Source organism: Emydura macquarii, unplaced genomic scaffold (assembly GCF_026122565.2).
Source record: "Emydura macquarii macquarii isolate MOO-44397 ecotype Brisbane River unplaced genomic scaffold, CSIRO-AGI_Emac_v2 contig_705, whole genome shotgun sequence".
Lineage (NCBI taxonomy): Eukaryota > Metazoa > Chordata > Testudines > Chelidae > Emydura > Emydura macquarii.
In genome coordinates, this window is record NW_027130842.1 from 8,337,383 (window position 1) to 8,362,173 (window position 24,791).

The 24,791-nt window shown below is 39.6% G+C and overlaps 1 protein-coding gene across 3 annotated transcripts in view; it reads left to right on the forward strand.

The window, feature by feature from the left end:
• Nucleotides 1–238: 238 nt before the first annotated feature.
• The window catches only part of GRM1 (glutamate metabotropic receptor 1), a 213,522-nt gene continuing 188,969 nt past the window's right edge, over nucleotides 239–24,791 (forward strand). For 2 of the 3 annotated variants that reach the window (XM_067542210.1, XM_067542211.1), the window contains exon 1: nucleotides 302–1,001. In XM_067542210.1, the coding sequence (XP_067398311.1) occupies nucleotides 302–1,001 (700 nt within the window). Of the gene's footprint in view, nucleotides 1,002–24,791 lie in introns of all 3 variants that reach the window. The other variant, XM_067542209.1, reaches the window with a different exon arrangement.

Consider the following 24,791-nt stretch of genomic DNA (forward strand, 5'->3'; position numbering starts at 1 on the left):
TTTATTTCTCCAGGCCACTTTAAGGTGAACATGCTCTTTATTGATTGCTGCTCTGACACAGTTTTCTCTGACAGATCTGTTTTATTCCTTCTTCCTGTGTCAACAGGATCCAGTTCGGTACTGTGATGACTCCGTTTACACCGTAGAGCAATTTGCTTAAGACTCTGCTGGAATGGGATTTGGAGCCACTTGAGAAGTGACGGGGGAGAGAATGGTATTTCCTTGATGTCCTTCAACAATGTGCAGGCAGGAGGAGCCCATGAAATTTGTAACCTGCATTTGGATGACATCCTGTAACAAAATGATTGGAGTGGTGCTGGTCTTTTTCCCTGCAATCTTCCTGGAGATGGATATCCTCCCCAAAAACACTGGCAGGAAGATCCTGCTATCGGGGGCTTCGTCACAGCGATCGGTAGCCAGGATGGATGGAGATGTTATTATAGGTGCCCTCTTCTCGGTCCATCACCAACCGCCGGCCGAGAAAGTGCCCGAGAGGAAGTGTGGGGAAATCAGAGAGCAGTATGGCATCCAGAGAGTAGAAGCCATGTTTCACACTTTGGATAAAATTAACTCGGACACTGTCCTGCTGCCCAACATCACGCTGGGCAGTGAAATCAGAGATTCCTGCTGGCACTCTTCAGTAGCACTGGAACAGAGCATTGAGTTTATAAGGGACTCCCTGATCTCCATCAGAGATGAGAAAGACGGGATCAGTCGATGTGTGCCTGACTCTCTACCCCAACATCAGAGCAGGACCAAAAAACCCATCGCTGGGGTTATAGGTCCTGGCTCCAGCTCGGTTGCTATCCAAGTTCAAAACCTGCTCCAGCTCTTTGACATCCCTCAGATTGCTTATTCTGCAACGAGCATCGACCTGAGCGACAAAACTTTATACAAATACTTCTTGAGGGTGGTCCCTTCTGACACTCTGCAAGCCAGGGCCATGCTTGACATAGTCAAGCGCTACAACTGGACCTATGTATCCGCAGTCCATACTGAAGGTAAGTATGGAAAAGCAACGCATTTAGAATCAGGATAGTCCATTTTCTTTCCCTTCTCTTTTAGCCGCTCTTTCCCTCAGACCCGGGAAGCCAGCTCTAACACCACTGCATGGTGTGCTACACAGGATTGTCATTTAGGTGGTTCCCTTGCTCCCAGGTCACTAGCTGCGGCCATGTAACTGACTAATGTAGAGGAATGCTTTCCACTAAGGAGAGACCGAGTACTTGACTCTAAATTTGAACAATTAAACTGTGGTATTTGCATTGTTTCCCTGGGAAAGTCAACTCCTCCCCAGGGATACCAACAGCAATTGGTTTTTATTAGTACTCTAACTTGCTTGAAAAAATAAATGCAAAATAATGCAGTCTGCTTCCCACCCCCACTCCCAAACACTGTGAGATCTGAACAGTTTTTCTCTTCAGAAAGAGAAATTAGCGCTGAACAAACTGTTAGACAGTGTCCCAACTTGTGTTCAAGCGACAGACTGGATGTGGTTAAGTATAAGTCCTTATTTAAATTCAGAAGAAAAGCACACGCAAATTAGACATATCCAAGACTTTCAGGTTTGACCCTGTCCCTTCACTTCTCATACATGGAATGATTCATTCTTCTTGCAATTTAGACTGGTCACTCATTTCTAATTAAAAAGATAACTGATGTGAGAATCTAGAGCTGAAGTTAATAATGGTATACAAATCATTCTTAAAGAGAGACTGACAGTTCAGTAATGAAGTGTGCAGATTTTCTTTGAGACAAATCCTGTAGTCTTGCTTAGATTTTATTCAGGCAGAACAGTCACTGCTGTCAATGGGAGTTTTGACTGAGTAAGAACTCAGACAAAATCGAACAAGGACTCCAGGATTTGGCATTATATCTGTTCTGTATTAATACTGTAAACTATTTTCTGGGACAATACACATAGAGGAGCGAATCCTGAAGGCATTGCTTTAATATATTTTACAGAAATGTTTTGTGATGAAGTAAGCAAATAGAGGCTGGTGCTATTTGACAGACATATAGTTCTAATATTCAGTGATGTTTTACTACCATATGAAAGAAGTAAAAGTCTTACCATATACAGACTATTTGCATTTAACACGTTTCATTAACTTTAAACTATTAAGTGAAGGAATTGTAAGATCACACTATTTAAAACTGGAAGCACTGGTTTATAGGTAGACCATTGTTTCTGTCAAAGACAACCAAATACCATAATTTATATTAGCAATTAAACTGTACATAAGGAAAGCCCTTTCAATACAGTATTGTGATATTTCTATAGTCCAGTCATGCTGATGAACACAGATTTTTACATATTAAATTAGAAACCTAATTTTTGTGTTCATTGCAACACATAGATTTAAGTTAATACAATTGTCCAAGTAAATCCATATGTAAAACTGATTTATGATTCCCTTTAAATTATTTAACTAAATATGTAACTTTTTTTGTGCTCAAAGGTCTGGCCAAATTAAAACAGTTGCACCATGAAAGAAAGAAATCATCAATAAGACTTTCAAATGTCATGTTCAAAGGTGAACTGGATTAACCTGGGCATTTGAAATATGAAAGTGTTGCAATTTTGAAAAATGTTAGAGCAGAGAACAATGACCTGACATTTGCAATGAAAAAACTAGTGTACAGGGTGGAACCTGAGATATAAAATTCTTGCATGCTGGTAGATATGATTAGATTTTGTGACAGATGAAAGTGAAAATAAACAGTAACGGGCGGCTCTTCAGCTGGTGTAAATTGACTCCACTGACTTCAGTGGAGCTATGCCAATTTACACCATCTGTGGATCTGCCCCTCAGGGATCTATTCTCCTTCTATGTGCACATGTAACTCCCATTAACATGAGCAGGAGTTATCGTCCCTCTTGGGAAAGAGAATAGATTATTAATTTGTTAATTCAGTTGTTTTTTAAAAAAATCATGATATAGGAGACTTTTCATGGTAGTAATTTCACTCATTAAACGTGAGAACTTTTAATTAGCGATCCATTTTCAAAAATACCTTATTGACTGACAAGAAGTGCTTTTTGCAGGATATTTTTCTGATATCCAGGGTGATACTTTTGGAAATGTTGAACTAATTCTGTTTCACAATATGATAGCGTCTTCTCTACTATCAAGGGATTACTCAGCTTTCATTACTCCCCTTTGTTTATACATGCACACACGCGCGTACATACACATGCATGCACAATGCCTTTAAAGATTGTCTCTAAATCCAATTAAATTACAAATTATATTTAGTAGCACTAATACCTATTTGCTGTGTTCTTTTCCAGAAGAACTATAGAATGCCAATTTATAAAGTATGAAAACCCCCCCTCCTCCACCCTTTTAAAATGAAATTATTGTTCAGGAAAAGTGTTGGCTTTACTTCTCTACAGTTTAAAGTCCTGTGCATTAACTGAGAGTTAGATTATGAGAGCCCATCCTGCTCCCTCTTCTCAATGCCTGGGGACATGCAAAGCATCTTCCTACTTTGCATAGCCAGCACAAGGGCCATTCTCAGTATGAGTCTCTGTGAACAAGGGCTTATCCATATTTGCTTCCTGTGGTAATGAAGGGGTAAAGAGTGTTCAGAACCATGTTTCCATTCCCCCTCCACACAAGCTCACAGAGCAGGCCTAGTGCATCAGAATCTACACCATCCTTGCTGTATGTGCCACATATGCACACCAGGCCTGGGACATTGTGGCTCTGCACCACCTTCAACATAGGACTCTGAAAAATGTACCAATTTTTCACACAATGCACAGGCAGTGTCAGTGCAAACTTCCATCATACAGCCTTTCCAAAGAGCTTCATAAGGGGTGGACCACCCCTGGGAGTCTGACAACAGTTCACTTCCCATGTCAAATCAATCTTTGGCCCCGATCATTGTGGTTTTTGTAGACATTTGGCCACAAGGAAATGAAATGAGATCACCAGTTCGTTTGACATAACCGCTAAGCAGCTGTAAGATAGCAGTGTTCTTCAGGCAATACTGACCTAGGTTGGATTCACATAGGTAATCTGGAAATTAAAGGCTCCATAGTCCTTCTCTGATACTCTAAGCCAGGGGTAGTCAATTATTTTTTGTCAGGGTTCAAATTTCTTGGTCAGGGTATAGTCAAAGTCCAGACTCCAGAGAAAATAATAAAAAAATAATAACAATAATGATAAGAATAAGTAAATAAAAAGTTTTCAGTGTCCATTCAAAAGCATCTGTCGGTCTGGATTTGGCCCACGGTCCGCCTATTGACTACCCCTGCTCTAAGCCATCCAGCTCCTGCAATTCCTGTTCTCTTGCAGTGTCACCTTCAGACATACCTTCCCATAACAGTTCAAAACACACAAATAATACCTATGTGTACACATTCTTCCATCTTTTAATAATGATCATAGATAAATGCCACACAAAGTTTATGAACTATACACAGAAATTTGTTGGCTATATAAAATGGCTTCTAATTAGTTTACCATGTCTGTGGTAACAAGTGACAATGAGTCCAGTGACAGTGAGATCAGGCAAAGTGATCCAATTTATAGTAGATTGTCATTTTGATAATTCATGAGAGCATATTCTTCTGTTCATTTAACACATCAAAGTTTATTCTCCAACAGCGCACAGGACATGTGCAACTTTTATTAGTGATAATGGCATTTACCTGCATAAAATCCCTGCACATTCATGGGAGATAGAGCTCTTGAAGATATGGAATATCTGTCTTTTTCAACATTGTTTTCAGAAATATATAAATATTGTACTAAGGTACAACTTTCTATAATGTTAGTTCCAACACTTTATTTTCACAGGTGTCTATAGCTTCACTGAAAAATAAAAGGATTGTAGGCTAAAACTGATACATAATTTTAGCCAGGTAAGAAAAGGGCAAGTCATTTTGCTTGATTATTATGTGTCTCAAATGAACCCAGTTACACATCAGGAAAGTGCATTATTTTCAGAGCATTGACCTGGGCAAATTTGTGTGGCCATATAATAGCTGCAAGGCATTTTCTAGACTATTGTTTTTTCAAGGAACCTTCAAAGAGTATTCAGTGTGCAGGGTTTTTTTGTGTGCACATGCATCCTCCCAGCTTTCAGGGCTGATTCGGGAAAACATTTCTATTCAGAAAAGTACTTACGTACATGCTTAACTCAAAGTATCCACAGTCCAAGAAGGATGTTGGTAAATTGGAGATAGTTCAGAGAAGCTAACACAAAAATGATTAAAGGACTGGACAACATGCCTTAAAATGAGAAACTTAAAAAGCTCAATACGTTTAGCTTAACCAAGAGAAGGTTAAGGGATAACTTGGTAATAATCTTTCGGTACCTACATGGGGAGCAGAAATTTGATTATAAAGGGCTCTTCAGTCTAGCAAAGAAAAAAAAAAGCGTAACAAGACCCAATTGCTGAAAGTTGAAGTTAGACAAATTTATACTGGAAATAAGGCATACATTTTTAACAGTGAGGATAATTAATCATTTGGAACAACTTACCAAGGACTGTGGTCGATTTGTCATTGAACAATTCTTCTAAAAGTATGCTGTAGTTCAAACAGGAATTCATTCAGGGTGGTTGTATGATCTGTGTTATACAGAAAGTGAGCCTAGATGATCACAATGGTCCGTTTTAGTTTTATAATCTATGAATTAGGCTCAAAAATAACTAATGAAATATTTGCCCTAATTATAAAGATTTTTAGTTTAGAGGGTGTGTGCTTTATCTTTTAGAGTAGAGGGTGTGTGCTTTATCTTTGTTTCTTTCTTTTTTTTTTTTTTTTTTTGGTGTGGCCGTACTGTCAAATATTCCTTGCAGTAGTGATTCACAACAAACTCAAACATTACAACTACTTACTAGTAAAAGGATGGAAGCTGTCTAACCCTGGACATTTCAAAGGGAAACAAATTCTTTTGGCAATACTGATTAATAAGCTTGGCACTAGAGAATTCATCATGATAGTTTGGATGGGCTGGAAAATAGCCTTCAGTTTAAAGATAATACGTTGTTTGGGGTGATGAGTCAAGAAGCATCTCTAGATCTTTATATGTCATAAAGAGGAACTTCGATTCTGTTAGATGCACAAGGGCAGTAAATACTGGACATGGACAAAGGAATTTGTTAAACCAAAAATATAACTACAATATAAACACTGTGGTGTTCAAAAATTATTTAGAAATTATTCTTGATTTATGTAAATATACCCATTGAGCCAACTGTTCCGCTGGTGCAAACTGGTAGTTTCACTGGTCTTGCAACAATTGGCAGCAGTGGAAAATTTAGTCCTATGTTTTAAGTATTCACCAAATAGTTAGGATGAATAATGTTCAGACTATGAGTTGTTCTCAAACTGCTCCCTTGAGCTGTTTATTTACTATTCACAGTGTAACTGATCACATGGTATGTTTGAAGGCGTGACACATTTTTTAACATGAGAATTATGGATTTGTAAAAGTGAATAGCAATTCCAATACAAATTAATGAAATTTTCAGAATTCACAAACTTTTTCATGAGTATATTTCAGTAGTTATAAGAACATTTGCAAATAATGAATAGTGTGACCTAATAAAGTGCAATAAATTGGCTCAGAGATGTTTATTCACAAATATATTCATCAAGCTATTTTTTTCACTATTTAACCAGCTTTACTAAACAGCAGCAGTAGCTTTGTTTCATATGGGAGCTCTGAAGCAGGTATACTGCGGAAGAAGCAGAGAAAATGAATGTATATTTTGTCAAAATCAAATTTACGGTAAGGAGGACAGAGACAAATGGAAAAACAAGTGGTGATCGGAATTTTCTCAGCATTGGCCACGCTAGTTATAAGAAAGTGGTGAGAAAATCATTTACATTGATTGATGTTGACAACAAAAATCTTGCTTGTGACAAATACAGAGAAGTTATCCAAGAGAAATTCCTTCTTGAAAATATATTACCCTACCGTGCTACTAAATTCATAAAGAATCAAGCTTTTCAGCTGCACGAGTGGCAGCCACAGGAGTTAGATGAGCTGAAAAGACTCATCTAACTTCCACATCTGCTATTTCAGCAATATTCCTAGGTTTCACATTTCAAAGTTGGCACACTGGGTTCATTTGTGCCAGTTGCTTCTATTTTCCCCTGTTATCCGCCTGCTTTTAGATTTATACATCCCACAGCCCCAGTATGCTACAGCAGATTTCCCATGTCAATAAAAATTGGTTTAAAACCAATTCAAAAGAGATGGCTTTTCTAAACAAGCTATATGAAAATGTCTCTAAAATCTTATTTTGAACATAGAGTGCTTAATATTAAGGCAATCTTGCCATGGTTTCTCAGTCAGAAAAAACTAGGGCTGTGGAAAGTTTAGGTGTCTGACTGCTATGGCATCTTCCATTAAGAAAGGTATTTTAGGTAACTGGAAGGCTCAGGGGACTGACAGCTTTAGCAGAATATAGGTATGTTCTCATCTAGATCATTGCTTCAAATACAGACTAGGGCATCAGTGACTAAAATGCATTTCTAATGCTGAAAGGCGTATGTGAAATGAGTTTAGGTCTCAGTGTATTTTCTAGCTGATAGGTGTTCACAACACAAAAACCACCATTACAGATGGCACTAATTAACACCCTTGCTAGCAGTCTCAGCAGAAACAGTAGCAATTGACTCGACGTGGACCTTAACTACAGTACCTTCTCTCCTTTAGACGTGATGCCTTCATGTCACGGTTGAGGCACATTGTTAGAGCAGTGCATGGAAGTTTGCACAAGAATCAACAGTATTGTATCTGTCTCATGGAGAAATAGAGACTTTCAGTTTGCAGATATGTCAGCTTGGATCTTTTCACAAACACTAAAATTAACTTAATATTTAAAAAATAAACTAAACTTTAAGGACTTTTTTCCAGAAGGGTGTACATTCAAGATGAACTAATACATGTCCAAGTAGAGATACAAGCTTATAGTCATGAGTATATAAATCTAGGGCCTGAATTGACTGTTGAAATAAGTGGGAGAATTTCCAAAGACTTCAGCAGAGTTGCAACCACTGACATCATTCGTGAATGTGACCCTAATTCTTGTCCAGTACACAAATGGGTCAAGATCCTTCTAGCAGCTCCATGCAGACTCTACATCAATACAGGACTTCACTGAAGTAACTGGAGCTCCATGCAGTCATAGGTCTCTGCTAACTGCAGGATTGGGGCCATTGATTGTAACCCTGCCCTTGTTCGAAAGCCAGAATGAGGCATATAGCTGATAAATAATGTATTAGCAGAAAGCCAAACATATATGGCTTTACTAGTCATTGGTATTTGTTTTATTTACAATATAAAATTATCTCTGGCTGAAATTTCAGTCTCCAAGCAGATGAGTCAACATGCACATGAGAAGGAAATACAATACACACTATTTAATATATGCTCTCATTTTTCACTACCCATTAATGACTGTTGTATCTGCAAATTACATATAGCCTAATAATACTACATACAAAGCCAATATGTATTTGCTGCATTTTGTGACATGTGGGGAGCCTTTTAGTGAAGTGGAATATTGTGTAGAACAAGCTGTCTTTTCATCTGTGACTTGCCACTAGCTTGCCTTAGTCAAAAAACAGTGTGACATGCCTTTCATTTCATTGAAAGGCATCCCACATGTCACACAATACTGTGGCCCTCTGACTGAGCAATTTTAATTCATTTGTGTTCTCTTGTGCATGTTTTTTAAACAATTGAATAGCATAAAGAATATTTGTAGCTTATTAATAACTGTTGAGGAATTATAGTGACCACTTATTAGGGGCCTGACCCAGAATTCTTCATATTTCCAGAACTATCTGTGAAATCAGTGGAGTGTTGCTGTGATAGGCATTTTAGAAATGTTGATATATGAAGTGAATAAAATTATCCACAGCAATCACAGGTGATAGATATTGGGCCTGATACAATGCCCATGGAAGTCAATTGAAAGACTCCCACCAACTTCAATGGGCATTGAATTGGGCTGAACATTCTTATCATGTATTGGTCTGTTGGATTATGGTGCTAAGATTCCTCAGAGAGCACTACAGATCCACAGGATGCCCCTGGTACTGGATTTTGAAACTGAACTGATCTCACAGTTCTCTGAAAGATGTGTGAAGTTACATGTAGGCAAATGACATTGTATTTAGCTACATACTTGAAGATGTTAATGCACATAATTTATTCCACGCAAGTAACTTAGCCAGTAAATTTAAGCTTTTTTTCTGTCTGCAAATTATTTGCAAACAGATTTTGATTTTTATAAACGTCTTCACTATTTGCAATTGTTTGACCAGTGGCTTACACTCTTACTAATATGTAGATATGCGTATTTGTACAAAACAGCAATTTCCCAAAAATTGATTCAAACAAAAATCCACCTTTGTAAAAAGCAAACAAAAAGGTCATGGATTTGATGGGACTGACAGCTTTTCCAAATTTGACTTAATGTTCATGAGTACCATTTTACAGTGTTTGACAAGGCTGTAATGAACACAGTATGCATGCGCCCACATACACTAGTTTGTAATAGTATGTGAATAACTGTAATATGGGAGGAATCCCTCACTGTAGGTCTACAATAGAAAATTAGATTGGTTTAAATACATTGGTCAGGTGTGTGTGAAAAGTCTACACCCCTGAGCTACGTAGTTAGAATCATAGAATCATAGAATCATAGAATATTAGAGTTGGAAGGGACCTCAGGAGGTCATCTAGTCCAACCCCTGCTCAAAGCAGGACTAACCTCTGCTATATCATCCCAACCAGGGCTTTGTCAAGCCGCAGCTTAAAAACCTCTAAGGATGGAGATTCCACCACCTCCCTAGGTAACCCATTCCAGTGCTTCACCACCCTCCTAGTAAAAAACTTTTTCCTAATGTCCAACCTAGACCTCCCTCCCTGCAACTTGAGACCGTTGCTCCTTGTTCTGTCATCTGCCACCACCGAGAACAGCCTAGCCCCATCCTCCCTAGAACCCCCTTTCAGGTAGTTAAAGGCCGCTATCAAATCCCCCCTCACTCTTCTCTTTTGCAGACTAAACAAGCCCAGTTCCCTCAGCCTCTCCTCATAAGTCCTGTGCTCCAGCCCCCTAATCATTTTTGTTGCCCTCCGCTGGACTCTCTCCAACTTGTCCACATCCTTTTTGTATGGGGGGCCCAAAACTGGACACAATATTCTAAATGCGGCCTCACCAATGCCGAATAGAGGGGAATAATCACTTCCCGTGACCTGCTAGCAATGCCCCTCCTAATGCAGCCCAATATGCCATTGGCCTTCTTGACAACCAGGGCACACTGCTGACTCATATCCAGCTTTTTATCCACCGTTACCCCCAGGTCCTTTTCTGCAGAGCTGCTGCCCAGCTCGTCGGTCCCCAGTCTATAGCTGTGCATGGGATTCTTTCTTCCTAAGTGGAGGACTCTGCACTTTTCTTTGTTGAACCTCATTAGATTTCTTTTGGCCCAATCCTCCAGTTTGTTTAGGTCACTCTGTATCCTATCCCTACCTTGCAGGGTATCTACCACTCCCCCCAGCTTAGTGTCGTCCGCAAACTTGCTGAGGGTGCAATCTACCCCATCCTCCAGATCATTAATAAAGATGTTGAACAAAACCGGCCCCAGGACCGACCCCTGGGGAACTCCGCTTGTGACCGGCTGCCAGCTAGACATGGAGCCATTGATCACTACTCGTTGAGCCCTATGCTCTAGCCAGTTCACTATCCATTTTATAGTCCATTCATCCAACCCATACTTCTTTAACTTGCTGATAAGAATACTGTGAGAAACCGTATCAAAAGCTTTGCTAAAGTCAAGGTATATCACATCCACCGCCTTCCCCACATCCACAGAGCCAGTCACCTCATCATAGAAAGCAATCAGGTTGGTCAGGCATGACTTTCCCTTGGTGAATCCGTGTTGACTGTTCCTGATCACCTTCCTCTCTTCCAAGTGCCTTAAAATGGATTCCTTAAGGACCTGCTCCATGATCTTTCCAGGGATTGAGGTGAGGCTGACCGGTCTGTAGTTCCCCGGATCCTCTTTCCTCCCTTTTTGAAGATGGGCACTATATTTGCTTTTTTCCAGTCCTCAGGGACCTCCCCCTGTTGCCACGAGCTTTCAAAGATAATAGCCAATGGCTCTGAAATCACCTCAGCCAACTCCCTCAGCACCCTCGGGTGCATTGCATCCGGCCCCATGGACTTGTGAATGTCCAATCCTTCTAAATAGCCTTGAACCTGTTCCTTCAGCACTGCGGGATGTTTGCCTCCTTCCCATTCTGTGCCACCCAGTACAGCAGTCTGGGAGCTGATCTTGTCTGTGAAGACAGAGGCAAAAAAGGCATTGAGTACCTCAGCCTTCTCCACATCCTCCGTCACTAGGTCGCCTCCCTCTTTCTTTAAGGGGCCTACACTTTCCCGAATCTTCCTCTTGTTGGCAACATGCCTGTAGAAACCCTTTTTGTTCCCCTTCACGTCCCTTGCTAGCTGCAACTCCAATTGCGCTTTGGCCTTCCTCATTTCATTCCTGCACGTTCGAGCAGTGTTTATATAATCCTCCCTAGTCATCTGACCAAGCTTCCACTTCTTGTAAGCTTCTTTTTTGCGTTTAAGTTCACCAAGGACATCTTTGTTAAGCCAAGCTGGACGCCTACCATATTTGCTATTCTTTCCGCACATCGGGATGGTTTGCTCTTGTGCCCTCAATAAGGTCTCCTTAAAATACAGCCAGCTCTCTTGGGTTCCTTTCCCCCTCATATTAGCCTCCCAGGGAATCCTGCCCATCAGTTCCCTGAGGGAATCAAAGTTAAGTTGACCAAAGTCTGCGTGTAGACAGCACTAGGTTGATGGACAAATTCTTCCATCAACCTAGCTACTGCCTGTCAGGGAAATGGATTACCTACACCAATAGGAAAACTCCTCCCATTGGCATAGTAGTGTCTACACTGAAGTGTTGCAGTGGCGCCACTGTAGTGTTTTATGCATAGACAAGCCCTAAGTCAAACACACCTTTCCAGGGGAGGATATTTGACTACAATAAAACTGGATATGAACATCTGTCTGAAAGCATCTTTTGGAAGATAGTAGTTTCTGTGTTAAGCTTCATTTTTGAGTGTTGGATGATGCAAGTCCTGCAAATGATTATTTACTTCCCTTTTGTGGGCTCCACATGAGTGAATCTGGAATCAGAACTTGGTACTTAATGTGGAGATCTTTATAAAAGCAGAATGTGACCCAGAAGATCCTGATTTTATACTTCGATAGGAAAAACCAAGCTAAAGCAGTCTTCACACTACAATTAGTGCCAGCACTGTAATTGTAACCGTTCGATAGTTAACTTTTAATGTGGATTTTAAAAACAGATATTTACTATGATTTATGTATGTTGCTAGAAAGTACAGCATATTCCCTACCTGAGCTGTTAAGTCTTTTTCCCATGAAGAAAATTTAGATGAAAATAAAGGGGAAAAATCATTTTTGTCCAATTTTTTTTTTTTGGCGGAAAGTTGAATATTGAAAAATTTCAGCTGAAAACCAAAATATGTCTTGTTCCCACATGGAAGCTGTAGTTTTGATGCCTCATGCTCCCATTCTTCTCTATAGGCTGGACTTCCTGGTCAGACTGCTCCATGGTCTCCCCTCTTGGAGAGTGGAGGTGATGCATCATGGACTCACTGGCCATGGTGCATCATGGGAGATGTAGTGTGGCCAGTAATCCCAGCCAGTGGAGGAGAATGGGGACATAAGGCAACTGAACTGTAACTCCCATTCCAGATTGAAATATTTTGTATTTTGACTTAAATGTGTTGGTTTTTGTACAAAATATTTTGATTTTTGAATTGTCAGTTTTTCAACAAGGTATCAACATTTTCTGTGGAAAGAAGATACTTTTGTGAAAAATATTATATAACCAAAACCCCAATCTTCCTTTAAAAACAGTTTAGATAGAAAAATTTTGACCAGCACATTCCCTACTCCTGATCATGTGACTGGTGGAAGTAAGGCTTATTTTAAGATAGCATAATACTGGTTAATGTGTTCAGCTGTATCGTAAAATTGAAGTAGCCTAATCTATCGTGCCTTACAATATGTTGATTTCATGTGGGAAGAACACATGACCAAATGATCCACATAGCTAGAATTATTCTGTTACGATTACAATTTCATTGCAATATTTTGTTAGCTTTCAATAATATTCAGCTGGCACTGATTATCAGGTTTGACTTTCATGCCAAGTTGCCTCATCTATAAGTAGAGCAAATCTGTGGATATCCACTTTATATTCGTGGATATCCGTGAACCATTTTTGCAGTTTGGATGCAAATACAAATTTTGTATCTGCGCAGGGCTCTACTTATAACTCCATTGACTTCAGTATGGTAACAAGGTGCAAGCAAACATAGAATTGGACCATAAGGATTGCTTTTAAAAATATACAGGTTTATGAGTATTAAGCTACTAATGTTGAATTTATCTATATATTCTTGTCCTTGTCGTTTTCTATTTCATCTCTTGTTCTCCTTGTCTCTCTTAATTTTATCTATGCCTTTTATTGACCTGTGTCACTCTCTTTGAGTGGTTGCATCCTTGTCCTGTTTTTTCTCTAAGAACCATAACTGTGCAGTAGTTTATCATTTATCATTGTGTCCATATGCCAGATGTGTTAGCCTTCCCAATGGAGGGAAATGGAAAGGAAGAGAAATGTTTGGGCTTCTCTCCCACATGTTATCTCTAGCCTAATAGCCCATGTTTTTTCTTCCATACCTTTTAGTGTTGCTCGCACACTATTTCAAGAAAGGAGGAAGTAGCATAAAGTTCTGTCAGTTTCTGCTGTAGTAGGCTTTAAAAAAAATTAAAACCATCATTGGCACTGTTAATATGGCACCCATTCCACTAGAGGTGAGCTGCAACAACAGAAGGTCATATACCTGAGATCCCATGGTTATCTATTATGGTAGGTCTCATATTTTAGTAAGGAATAAAATTGGTATTTAGTACAGTTTTCTGGTTATACCAAAGTCACTGGAATCATTGACTGAAGGGTTGAGTCTGTACAGAAGTTTGAGAATTTACAAGAAGATTAATTTCAGTAATGAACCCATATAGAACTGAACACGGGTTTTTCTCTCACTCTTGGATATAACATATCCACAAAGGAGTATTTTTCAATGTTTGTATTTTGCATTTTGTTTAGATTTTACACTAAATTTGTTCTTATCATACTATAAACAATGGCTCAAGTAACTGAAAAAAGCAATAAGCAGAATGAAAGGATCATCTATATCTTCTCATAGTATTACTGACTATGATACCACTTTGTAGCTAGAATGATATAATTTATCTGACAGCACATGAAAAATAAAGTAAACATTATGCGTTTAAGTGAAAACTGAAACATATAGTAAATGCTTTTTTTTTTTGATCTAGCAGTTTTCCAGGAATTATTTAAAACAAATATTTTGCTGGACTACAGTGTAGATGTTTGTGAGCATTTGTTGAAGCTGATCACAGAAAACATATATTGATATTTTCATGTGGTCTCAGCATAGGACCAATCTAGAAACATTCTGTAGATGCTGCACTTGGCTATCTTCTGATCTAATCGGCATATTAATATGTTCTCACCTAGGCACTGCAGAATAGATTCATTTCTTGAAAACATGATGTCCTTGTCACATCTACTTGTCTGTCTTATAGTGAGTCAAGATATATGTGACTGGGTGAAGGTGAACATTAAATGATAGATTACATGATTCTAAGGAAAGGAAGGAGTGAGAGCAGCAAAATAAGTACAATGGATTTCAAAAAAGCAGACATTAACACACTCAGAAACTGGTAGGTAAGGTATCATAGGAAGAAAATGTGGGATCAAGTAGTTCAGGAGAGCTGGCGGTTTCTCAAGGAGACAATATTAAAGGCACAACTGCAAACTATCCCGATGAGAAGGAAAGATAAGAAGAAGAATAAAAGGCCAATGTGTCTCCAGCAGGAGCTCTTTAATTACTGGAAAATCAAAAACAAATCCTACAAAAAGTGGAAATGTGGACAGATTGCTAAGGAGGAGTACAAAAAAATAGCACAACCATGTAGGGACATAATAAGTTACATCTAGTAAGGGACATGAAAGGCTATAAGAAGAGGTTCTTTACATTAGGAGCAAGAAAAAGTTGAAGAAAAGTGTAGGTCCTTCACTTAGTAGAAAAGTGAGCTAAAAACTGATGACATCAAGAAACCTGAGGTGTTTAATACTTATTATGCTTCAGTCTTCACTAAAAAGGATAATTGTGCTAGATTCTTAACACAATTAATATTAAAAACAAGGTGGAAGGAATGCAAGCCAAAATAGGGAAAGAACAGGTTAAAGAATATTCAGATAATTTAGAGGTATTCAAGTCAGCAAGGTCTGATAAAATTTATCCTAGAGTACTGAAGGAACTAACTGCAGCAATCTCAGAACCATTAACTATTATCTCAGAGAATTCATGAAGGATGGGCGAGGTCCACAGGACTGGAGAAGAGTGAACATAGTACCTATGTATAAAAGAGGACCCAGAAAATTATAGATCAGTTAGCCTAATTTAGATACCTGGAAAGATACTGGAACAAATTATTGAGCATTCAAATTGTAAGGGCCAAGAGGATAAAAGGGCTACAAGGAATAGCCAGCATGGATTTATCAAAAACAAATCATGCCAAACTAAGCTGCTTTCCTTCTTTGATAGGATTTCTAGGCTAGTGGATGGGGGCGAAGCAATATATGTGGTATATCTTAGGTTTAGTAAAGCTTTTGACATAGTCCCACATGATATTCTCATAAGCAAACTAGGGAAATGAAGTCTAGATTAAATTACTATAAATTGGGTGCACAATTAGCTGACAGACTACTCAAAGAGTAGTTATCAGTGGTTTACTGTCATACTGGGAGAATAAATTTAGTGGGGTCTTACAGGATTCAGTCGTGGGCCCAGTACTATTAAATATTTTCACTAATGACTTGGATAATGGAGCGGAGAGTATGCCTATAACATTTTCAGATGGCACCAAACTGAGAGGAGTTGCAAATACTTTGGAGGATAGGATTAGAATTCAAAATGGCCTTGACAAATTGGAGAATTAATTTGACATCAACAAGGTGAAATTCAATAAATGCAAGTGCAAAGTACTTCACTTAGGAAGGGAAACAAATCAAATGCACAACTACAGAATGTGAAATCACAGGCTAAGTGGTACTACTGCTGAAAAGGATCTCCGGATGTTACAGTGGATCACAAATTGACTATGAGCCAACAATGTGATGAAGTTGCAAAAAAGGCTAATAACATTCTGGAGTGTATTAACAGAAATGTGGTATGTAAGACATGGCAGGGAATTGTCCTGCCCTACTCAGCACTGGTGAGGCCTCAGTTGGAATACTATGCCCCATTCTGGGCACCACACTTTAAAAAAGATGTGAACAAATTGTGGAGAGTCCAGAGAAGAGCTACTAAATAATAAAATATTTAGAAAACCTGCCCTATGAGGAAAAATTAAAAAACACAAGATGCGGTTAGTCTTGAGAAATGAAGACTTGGGGGAGATCCAAAAACACTCTTCAGATATGTTAAGGGCTGTTGTAATGAGGATGCTGATCAATTGTTATCCATGTCCACTGAAAGCAGGAAAAGAAATAATGGGCTTAATCTGCAGCAAGGAAGATTTAGGTTAGATACCAGGAAAAACTTTCTAACTATAAGGGTAGTTAAGTACTGGAATAGACTTCAAATGGAGGTTGTGGAATCCCCATCATTGGATGTTTTTAAAAACAGATTAGACAAACACCTGTCAGGGATGGTCTATGTAAATTTTGTCCTGTCTCAACCTAAGGGGTGGGGGATGAGGGCTGGCCTAGACGACCTCTTGAGGTCCCTTCCAGCCTTACATTTCTATGATTCTTCTGCGTTTTTAGCTTCTCTCCTTACGGCAAACCACACTGACACTGGCTATTATCTTTTCTGCATTTTTTATTTCATTGCTGTTGAATGAATGCTGTCTATTGCAGTAGGTCTCAGTCTTTTCTATACCATAACCCCGTGTTACAAAAGCAAAAGTTTTGGGATTCCCTCTCCCTCCCCCAACATCTAGTCACAAAGAAAGGCTTGTGGTCATGACCCCCTTGAAGCTGTTTATGACCCCCTGCTTGAGACGCCACATTCTGTTGGTTTTACCTTAATAGTGAGTGTGAGGGAGCCAGTGAGGATATTTCCACCCACTCTTCTCCTGCTGTTAACTCAACACATTTTTTAATTTAATTGCTTATTTGTATATCATTAGTTGTTGCTGAAGTTGGAGAACATTGAGCTGAATCAATAAATAATTATTCACCTAATATACCAAAGGAAGTCTGAATAGCCCAAAGCAGTACTACTTGTGGGGGGGTGAGGGGGGGGGAGAAGGTTTGTGAAACATGCAGTAATCTTTATTTATACATTATATATATCAATGGCTTTTAACCTTTCCCCAGACTACTGTACCCCTTTCAGGAGTCTGATTTGTCTTGCGTACTTCAAGTTTCATCTCATTTAAAAACTACTTGCTTACAAAATCAGACATAAAAATACAAAAGTGTCACAGGACACCATTACTGAAAAATGGCTTGCTTTCTCATTTTTATCATATAATTATAAAATAAATCAACTGAAATATAAATATTGTACTTACATTTCAGTGTATAGGGATCACATATAGAGAAGTATAAACAAGTAGTTGTATGAAATTTTAGTTTGTACTGAGTTCGCTAGTGCTTTTTATGTAGATTGTTGTAAAACTAGGCAAATATCTAGATCAGTTGATGTACCCCCTAGACTAGAAGATATCTGTAGGCGTACCCCTGATGGAGAATCAATGATATATCTAATGTATATAATATATATGGAAAGATATCGGAAGACTCAATTTGTAAGCACCTTGAGGATAATAAGGTTGTAAGAAATAGCCAGAATGGATTTATAAAGGCAAATCATGCCAAACCAATCTAAGTTCCTTGTTTGACAGTGTTACTGCCCTAGTGGATGGGGGGAAGCAGTAGATATGATATATCTTGATTTTAGTAAGGCTTTTGATACTGTCCCACATGACATTCTCATAAGCAAACTAGGGAAATGTGTTCTAGATGAAATTACTATAAATTGGGTGCACAACTTGCTAAAAAAGACCATACTCAAAGAGTAATTTTCAATGGTTCACTGTCAGACTGGGAGGGCATATCTAGTGGGATCCCACCAGGGTCAGAGCGGGATCCAGTACTACTCAATATTTTCATTAATGACTTGGTAATAGAATGGGGAGTATCTTATAAAATTGGCAGATGACACCAGGTAGGATGAATTGCAAGCACTTCAGAGGACAGGATTAGCATTCAAAACCACCTTGACAAAGTGGAGAATTGGTCTGAATCAACAAGATGCAATTCGATAAAGACGAGTGCCAAGTACTTAGAAAGGAAAAATTAAATGCACAAATACAGTGTGGGGAATAACTGGCTAGGTAGTAGTAATGCTGAAAAGGATCTGGGGGTTATAGTGGATCACAAATTGAATAGGAGCCAACAATGTGGTACAGTTGCAAAAGAAGACTAATGTCATTTTGGGTGTATTAACAGGGGTGCTGTATATAAGACCCAGGAGATAGTTGTCCTTTTCTACTCAGCTGGAATACTGTGTCCAATTCTGAGTGCCACACTGTAGGAAAGATGTGAAGAGTCCAGAGGAGAGCAACAAAAAATAATAAAAGGGTTCTGTGTTGTATATGTACGTAGGTATCTCTTAAAAACCTAATAACAATAAATACCATTGCACCGTGTACAGATAGGCTTGGAAGATTTAGATTTTTATCAGTAAATGTTGATTTCACCGTACACATTGTAGCATGCCACTTGGCTGGGCCTTCCTGGCCTTTGGGGTTCCCCCCTTGTACAAAGGACTCACAGCCATCTGCGTTGCAGTCACCCATGCTCATTTATTTACTGTGCACACAGTCAGTTCCCCAGTCCCTGCCCGCAGGCACTCTAGGGGCTCAGAGTTGCTCTCCCTTCCTGCTCCCCCAGCCAGCAGACAGACTGACTCTCAGTCTTCCCTCACCCTACTTGACCATACCTCTCCCTCCTGGTTTCCTGAGCTGGCCTCCCTGATAAGGTAGCCAGCTGTTCTCCCTTTGCCTTTAGTCAGGGCTCTGGCTTAGCCTAATCATTGCAGTCAGCTGTCGCCTGCTCCCTTTTTAGTTCTTGGCTCTGCTGACCTGCACTGACTCAGCCCAGCCCCCTGGGTTAGAGGCAACAGAGGCAGCTGAGGGGTTTACTACCCTCCACTCTGTCACACACACACACAAACCGATGAAAAAATATTTCCATCGTCAATAATCAATTAGGTAAAGTAAGAAAAATGCTGCTTGAGAATTTATTAGAGTTGGATTTAAGGATATTTAGTTTCTATGTTTTGATATGTGATGTTGAGGCCCCCCCCCTAATTTTGTGTAAGTGTGAAAATGTAAATTGATAAAAGTTGAAAAAGTGCTTAAAATAAATATTATTAAAAAATAAAATTCTGCTAAGCCTATATACACACAGTAGCAATTTATCTTTTCAAAGCGCTTTACAAACATGAAGTAATTAATCTGATTCAAGTTGCAAAGTTGTAGCTGTTAGCATCCTTTCCCAAGTAGTGTGTGAACAGATATTTTTAAGTGTTGCTTTGGTTTGCAATCTGAAAGAAGTCACTGTAGATGTAATTATGAAGATTCAATAGTTACTTTATTTTAACTCCAGAGGGGTAGCTGTGTTAGTATGTATACAGCAAAAACAACGAGCACTATCTGTAGCACTTTAAAGACTAATACATTTAATTTCAGCAGGCATAAACTTTTGTGAGCTTCAGCCCACTTCCTCAGATGCAGTTGGTAGAAATGATACTGTTATTCTATTACATGTAATAGAAGATGAATTGTTGTTGGGGGCTTTTCATAAAAATAGAAAGTTGATTGCTTGTATAACTTCAACTACAGATATGTCCTTGGGAGGTGGCCCTCTGGAATCAATATCAAGCTTTGGTAAAGGGATTTCAGCAAGATAAATAATTGTCAACTTGGGTGTTCCGTGAAGCTGTTGGGTACATCTGAATCCAATTCTTTACGGATATTGGTTCAGGTGCTCTGCTTAGGCCAAGGAATACACAGCACATATCATGATACCCAGAAGCAAAGAGGGTTTGAAGCCATGATCCTGGTCCAGCTGTATGCTAGGCTTACCCGCAGGTGTTACTTTAGGGCTCCTCTATCTTATACTGGCTGATAATAGTCCCAACGGAAGCCCTAGCCATGACCTCTATGCCAAGTCAGGTGCAGAGAGCACAGAAATTATTACACCAACTATACACCACTGGTGGAGCCTTCTACAAATAGGTGATCCCCTATTCCAGGTGATCTGTGGAAACTGGCCTATCAGTTACCTTTGTGAGAGCTTTTTTTTTTTTTTTTTGTCCTTCATGGATAAAAGAATAGTTTCTCTGTGCTGTGCTTTAATTCGATAAACCAACAGCTCATCTGCTGTCCCTGTTTAATTGATTTCAGTGTACATTCCGCTGTTTTTTAAAAAGTAATATCTCAGTAAGTTTACCTCTTTGCAGCTTCTAGCTGTTTAAAGGTTTGATCTGAGCCAGAGTTGTTTTGCTTCCTTTCTAATCTCTTTATTTCTCATTGGTTGAAAAATGCCCTTTCTGTAGGCTTTGGAAAATGCAATAAGGCGATCCGAAAACACTGACATTTTATATTGTGAGAAATATCAGGGTCATTATTTAAGGCCAGGTGATCCTCAACTCTATTATACATCATTTGTTTGAGCTGCTGGTTCTTATAATAGAAGCCATAGAAATTCATTCTAGGAAGAAAGTTAAGAATGAAGGCTTTTTTTAAGAGACAGAATTTCAAATAGTTTATTTTTACTTATGAGTATGGCATCCATCTAAACTAGAGCTAAGGTGGGCAAAATGGTTTGTTAAAAGAAGGTCTCATTCTCTCCCCACCCTGAACTGAACCTAAACCTTTATAAAAAGTTTTTAAAAAGTACTCCTGATTTCTCTGCTCCATCTCTCAAACCACAAATATGCCTCTCTCCCTCCTTTTCATGCAACATACTTCCCCATCTCTGTCTCCAGCCCTCAAGAGGTGCCTATAGGACCATTTCCTCTTTCTGATCCACCAGTAGCTTCACCTGGGCTTGTCTGCTATTCATGGATTTCCACTAGCTTTTTCTGGTTGAGCAACAGGCTTCCTTCCTCAGCCTCCTCTGGCCTTTCCCTGTCTGCAGACCCATTTGTTAAAACTTCCCTACCTTAAAAGATCATTGTGGGATCCAACAGGTTTGGTAGTCTGTCTTAAGGCCCATGGTCTGTGGCTTTCAGATCTGCCACAGGTTCAGCCAGGGACCCCCCTGGTCACATTGCATTGCCTGCCTCTGATCAGGGAAGTCTGAAAGTGCATCTGCAGGCTATAGACCCAGCCAACACAATTCCCAACCTCTTAGACCCTGCTAGAATCTTCAGACTCATATTCATTGCATGAGTCTAAAGGACGCTACAAAGAGAGGGGAGTTGTGAGAGGAAAAAGGAGCATGAGGAAGACAAGGGTGGAATTGTGAAGCAGAAGAGAGAAGGTAAGTCCTGCTGAGCTTCACCAAATCTCCAAACCTTGTGCAATTTAATTGCATTACTGGTTAGGTCCTTTATTGGCTCTTCTATAATTAACAGCACTTTTTAATATCAAATGTATCAGACCTCAAGTATGTCTGTCCTCTGGTATGCACATACAACTCCCATCCAACCAGTGAGACTTGCATCCCCATAACTTAGGGCAGAAGGGGACTCTTCTTTAAAATGATATTTAAATAGCTGAGTTATTAATGCTGGAAATTGGAATCTGACTAAAGCAACTCTTTTCCACGGTATGCATAATCATGTGTTTATTGCAGATTATATTAAGTACAGGACAGATTTACATGCTAGACTACAATTTCTCTGAAAATGCCACTGCAGTCTAGGGAGTGAAAATGAAAAATGTTTTTAAAAATGTAGAAATAATCTGTCATATGCACAATATAAAAATCCTGCCTAAGTACTGTATGGCGCAGTTTTCACCAGTGTGGGTGAACATGAAAAGGTTTGAGTTTGAATTGGATAAGCACCCCAATGTTTTAGATCTCATACGAAGCATATCCAAATTATCTGACTTCTCTTGAGCAGGCTGGAATTTTACAGGAACAGGCTTTCTCACTAGACTGCACTACTCCTTGTTTCCAGGCAGGCCACGGAGACAATGCAAGAACAGCCTTTCTCATACTCTGACTGCCCTTGTGCTTTCACTTCCATCTGGAACTGAAGAGACTCAGAACCTGGTACTTCCCCCACAGCACCAGCTTTAGGGAATGGGCCTGTGTAGTGCGCGGGTGGAGTCAACGTGCCAGCCATTCTCTGCAGGCACATTTCCCACCCACCTACATGGAAGCAGCTTGGCAGTGACTGCTTCTCCCCCTCCAAAGGCATCAGCACTGTGAGTAGCCCAGGTAGAAAGTAAAGAGGCTTCTGCTCTCATCTTCCCTTATCTCTCTGTGTGGGCACACAAGAGGCTCACTGCTGAGCACATAATGGGGCCCTTAATGGAGGTACATTGAAATTTTTGACTACAGATGTGTCACACTGCTATTAGCTAGCAGCAGTTTATCCTGACTCCCTTCTTTGCTTTCCTCTACACCTGTGCTCCCACATAGTCTGTAGTACCACCAGGTAAACTTTGAGGAGACAAAGGAAGTAAATTACTCTTCTATTACCTTTAGAGTCTTCAAACATAGCAGTGTTCAAGTGATGCAAAAAGGTCCTTCAAGACCCTAACTTTTTATCGGCTGTGACAAAAAGCCAGTGTTTCAGGAAGAGGAAAATCAGACAACACAAGAATGTAACAACAGCCTTAGCATGTCCTTTTAGCAATCAGGCCAGGTTTGCCTAATCCTCAAACCTCACAACCACCATATATTATAAACTGCAAGTTGTCTGGAATTTCCCTTTCCAAGTATATAGGATTTAGATTCAGTTTAGAACTTATTTTCCAGGACGCTTTTTGGTTAAGCCCCCTCAAATCATACCTTAGATGGTTCTTGAAATCAAAACCTGTCTAAGGACAAACTTCCCATGGAAAGTTAGAAAATCACTACTAAGGGAATCTCTCCAGACAAATCAGCATCCAAAACAGGCGAGTATACTCAGATCCACAAATAGTAAACAGTAGATATGCAACAGCATTAACAACAACACAAACAGAGAGTTTTAAAAATGAGAGAAGGGGTGATTTTAACTTGGGTCCCATTAACATCCAAAGTAACAAACAACGGTAGTTTTCCTGCTCATGTCACAAGTAGAATATTGTCAGCTACATGGAAATTTCAAGGTCTGCTACACTCTGGGTTAAATTCACCCCTGTGCAAAGAAACAGCACAGGGCCTATCCACCACTTAAGTCTCAATTTGCCCATGAACAATTTCAGGCTGCAAAGTAGAGAAGGTTTCTAACCGTCAGAGGGATCAGGTTCTGGAACAGTTGTGAGGGCAACCAACTTAATTAGTTTCAAGAGCAAGGTGGACAAATTTATGAGTGGGATTGTATAATGGGGTTGCTTGTGATGGTGTGGGGCAGGGCTCAGTGACCCTGGGGCTCATTTCCAGTTTTTTATTTTGTGTGCTTAAGGGCTCATTCTTCAGGGTTTCAGCCAGCCATCAGCAGGGGTCAGGAAATGTTCCACCTTCCCTTCCCCCCACGCCATACACACACATTTTCCCTTTGAAGCATCACAGATGGCCACTGCTGGAGATGGAACACTGAACAGGGACCCACTGCTCTGAAGTACCACCGAGCATTCTCTCTCTTGACTGCCTGATTCTTGCTCGCATGCTCAGGGTCTAACTAATCACCACATGTGAGGTCAGGAAAGAATTTTTCCCCTGGTCAGATTGGCAGTGACTTTGGGATTTTTTTATTTGGTTTTTTTTTCCTTCCTCTGCCGTGTGTGGGTTTGGATCACTTGCTGGATTATCTGGGTATATCTCACTTAATCATTCCTCTGCCATTGCAGGGGACTGGGGCCTTGGTGCATCTCAGTCCCTCCTACTCTCTTGGCATAGCACATAATAGTCTAGTCTCCTGTGGGCTGTAATATTTTGATCTGATTTTGGTTGTTGGGTTTAGTGTGTGGGTGCTGGGAGGTGTTGATGGCCAGTGATATACAGGAAGTCAGACTAGATGATCTGTTGATCTTTTCTGGCCTTAAACTCTGTGACTCACATAAACCCACACCTCCCCAGTTCACCCAAAAAGGGCTTAAGTGAATTTCTTCTTCTCTCCAAATATTAACACTTTTCTGAACCAGTTGAACCCATCTGCAGAAAATTGTCCAACATAATTATTCATCTGCAGAATCTGCATATTTTTGGATATTGCTTGTGTCTGCTTCTGTTCAATCCATTGTATTTGAACTGGATACAGGAGGCAGATGATATTTGGCCTGAAAACATTGTGTGTGTCTTAAGGATTCAGTGTCTTTTCACTGTATTGTTTCTTACATTGTGTCACACAGCATTATATTATTTCATGCCAGAGGCTTGACCGTGATGCTAGGTTATACAATGCCAAAATGGAATTTGTAAATCTAGTGCTTTTGGATCATTTAACTTCGGGGAACAGCTATCCAGTCAGGATTCTCAGTAGTTATTTTGTAG